Raw genomic sequence first — 904 nt, 5'->3', positions numbered from 1 at the left:
AAAAAATCTCATCTTATTACATAATAGTAAACCTAGAGGTATCAAAAATAGGCCACATATGTCATCTCAACCCGAAACCGACTCAAAAAATCCAAACTCGGGCCCCAAATAATTGTCGGGTGGGTCAAATTCGACTTAAATATCCTGACCCGTTTAAATTTTCGGGTTAGCAAGCTGTAAATGGAATGGGTTCATTGTGCTCAACAATTTGCATGACCCTTTAAAATAGCACAGTAAAATAAGTCTTTTTGGGCCATTCATTAGGTACAGAAAAATAACACCAAATGTCAGTATTAAGTACATACAATACTCTAAATTTGACCAATATATGAAGCTACTACAAATCAGAATTCTCCAACAATGAGGAAAAGGCCGAATTGATTGGCCTTTCTTCCCCCTAACAAACAAATAGTCAAAAACACCCAATCTAAAACCACAACCCAGCAATTCCCCCTGCTTTCAGGTCAACTCCAGTTCTATATCCCAACACAAGAAAAAAATGTTGATTATAATATCAGGTGAAGAATTTTCCGCCATTGATGCCGGCCGAGAAGCTTCTAAAAGGGCAAGTTATGGGCTGCAAAGGTTCTTGAGGTCTTCTTCCTTGGCGAACGAGGTTGGGATGAGTCTCGACGCATACGGATACAGATCCTTATACGAGTTTCTTATAGTACCTTCTGCAACTCCTGTTGCTAAGGATATATCTGTGAAAAACTCATTAGATTGTTCAGAAGAAGAAATGGAGACTCAATCGCCTGTTCTGTAAAAAAGAAAAAATAGCTTTCAAACCTTTTAAGGGTTTCTTCTCTTCAGATAGTTGGGTTATCATGTAAATAACAGCAGCTGCAATTGATATAGGGCTCCTCCTGTAAAAAACCAAGAGTGCTCTGATATTCTGATCAAT

At 38.2% G+C, this 904-nt stretch overlaps 1 protein-coding gene across 1 annotated transcript; it reads right to left on the bottom strand.

Annotated features, from left to right (window-relative positions):
* Positions 1-171: 171 nt before the first annotated feature.
* On the bottom strand, positions 172-866 carry LOC110034631 (transcription initiation factor IIB; the record flags this gene model as incomplete). The annotated part of the gene is given in 2 exon segments (XM_020738883.1): positions 172-704; positions 790-866. Coding segments are annotated over 2 exon segments (211 nt in total), but the record flags the coding sequence as incomplete, so codon positions are not given.
* Between the last annotated feature and the right edge of the window lie 38 nt (positions 867-904).

This window comes from Phalaenopsis equestris, unplaced genomic scaffold (genome assembly GCF_001263595.1).
Source record: "Phalaenopsis equestris unplaced genomic scaffold, ASM126359v1 Scaffold191624, whole genome shotgun sequence".
NCBI classification, from domain to species: Eukaryota; Viridiplantae; Streptophyta; class Magnoliopsida; order Asparagales; family Orchidaceae; genus Phalaenopsis; species Phalaenopsis equestris.
This window is presented reverse-complemented; position numbering and strand designations above follow the sequence as displayed.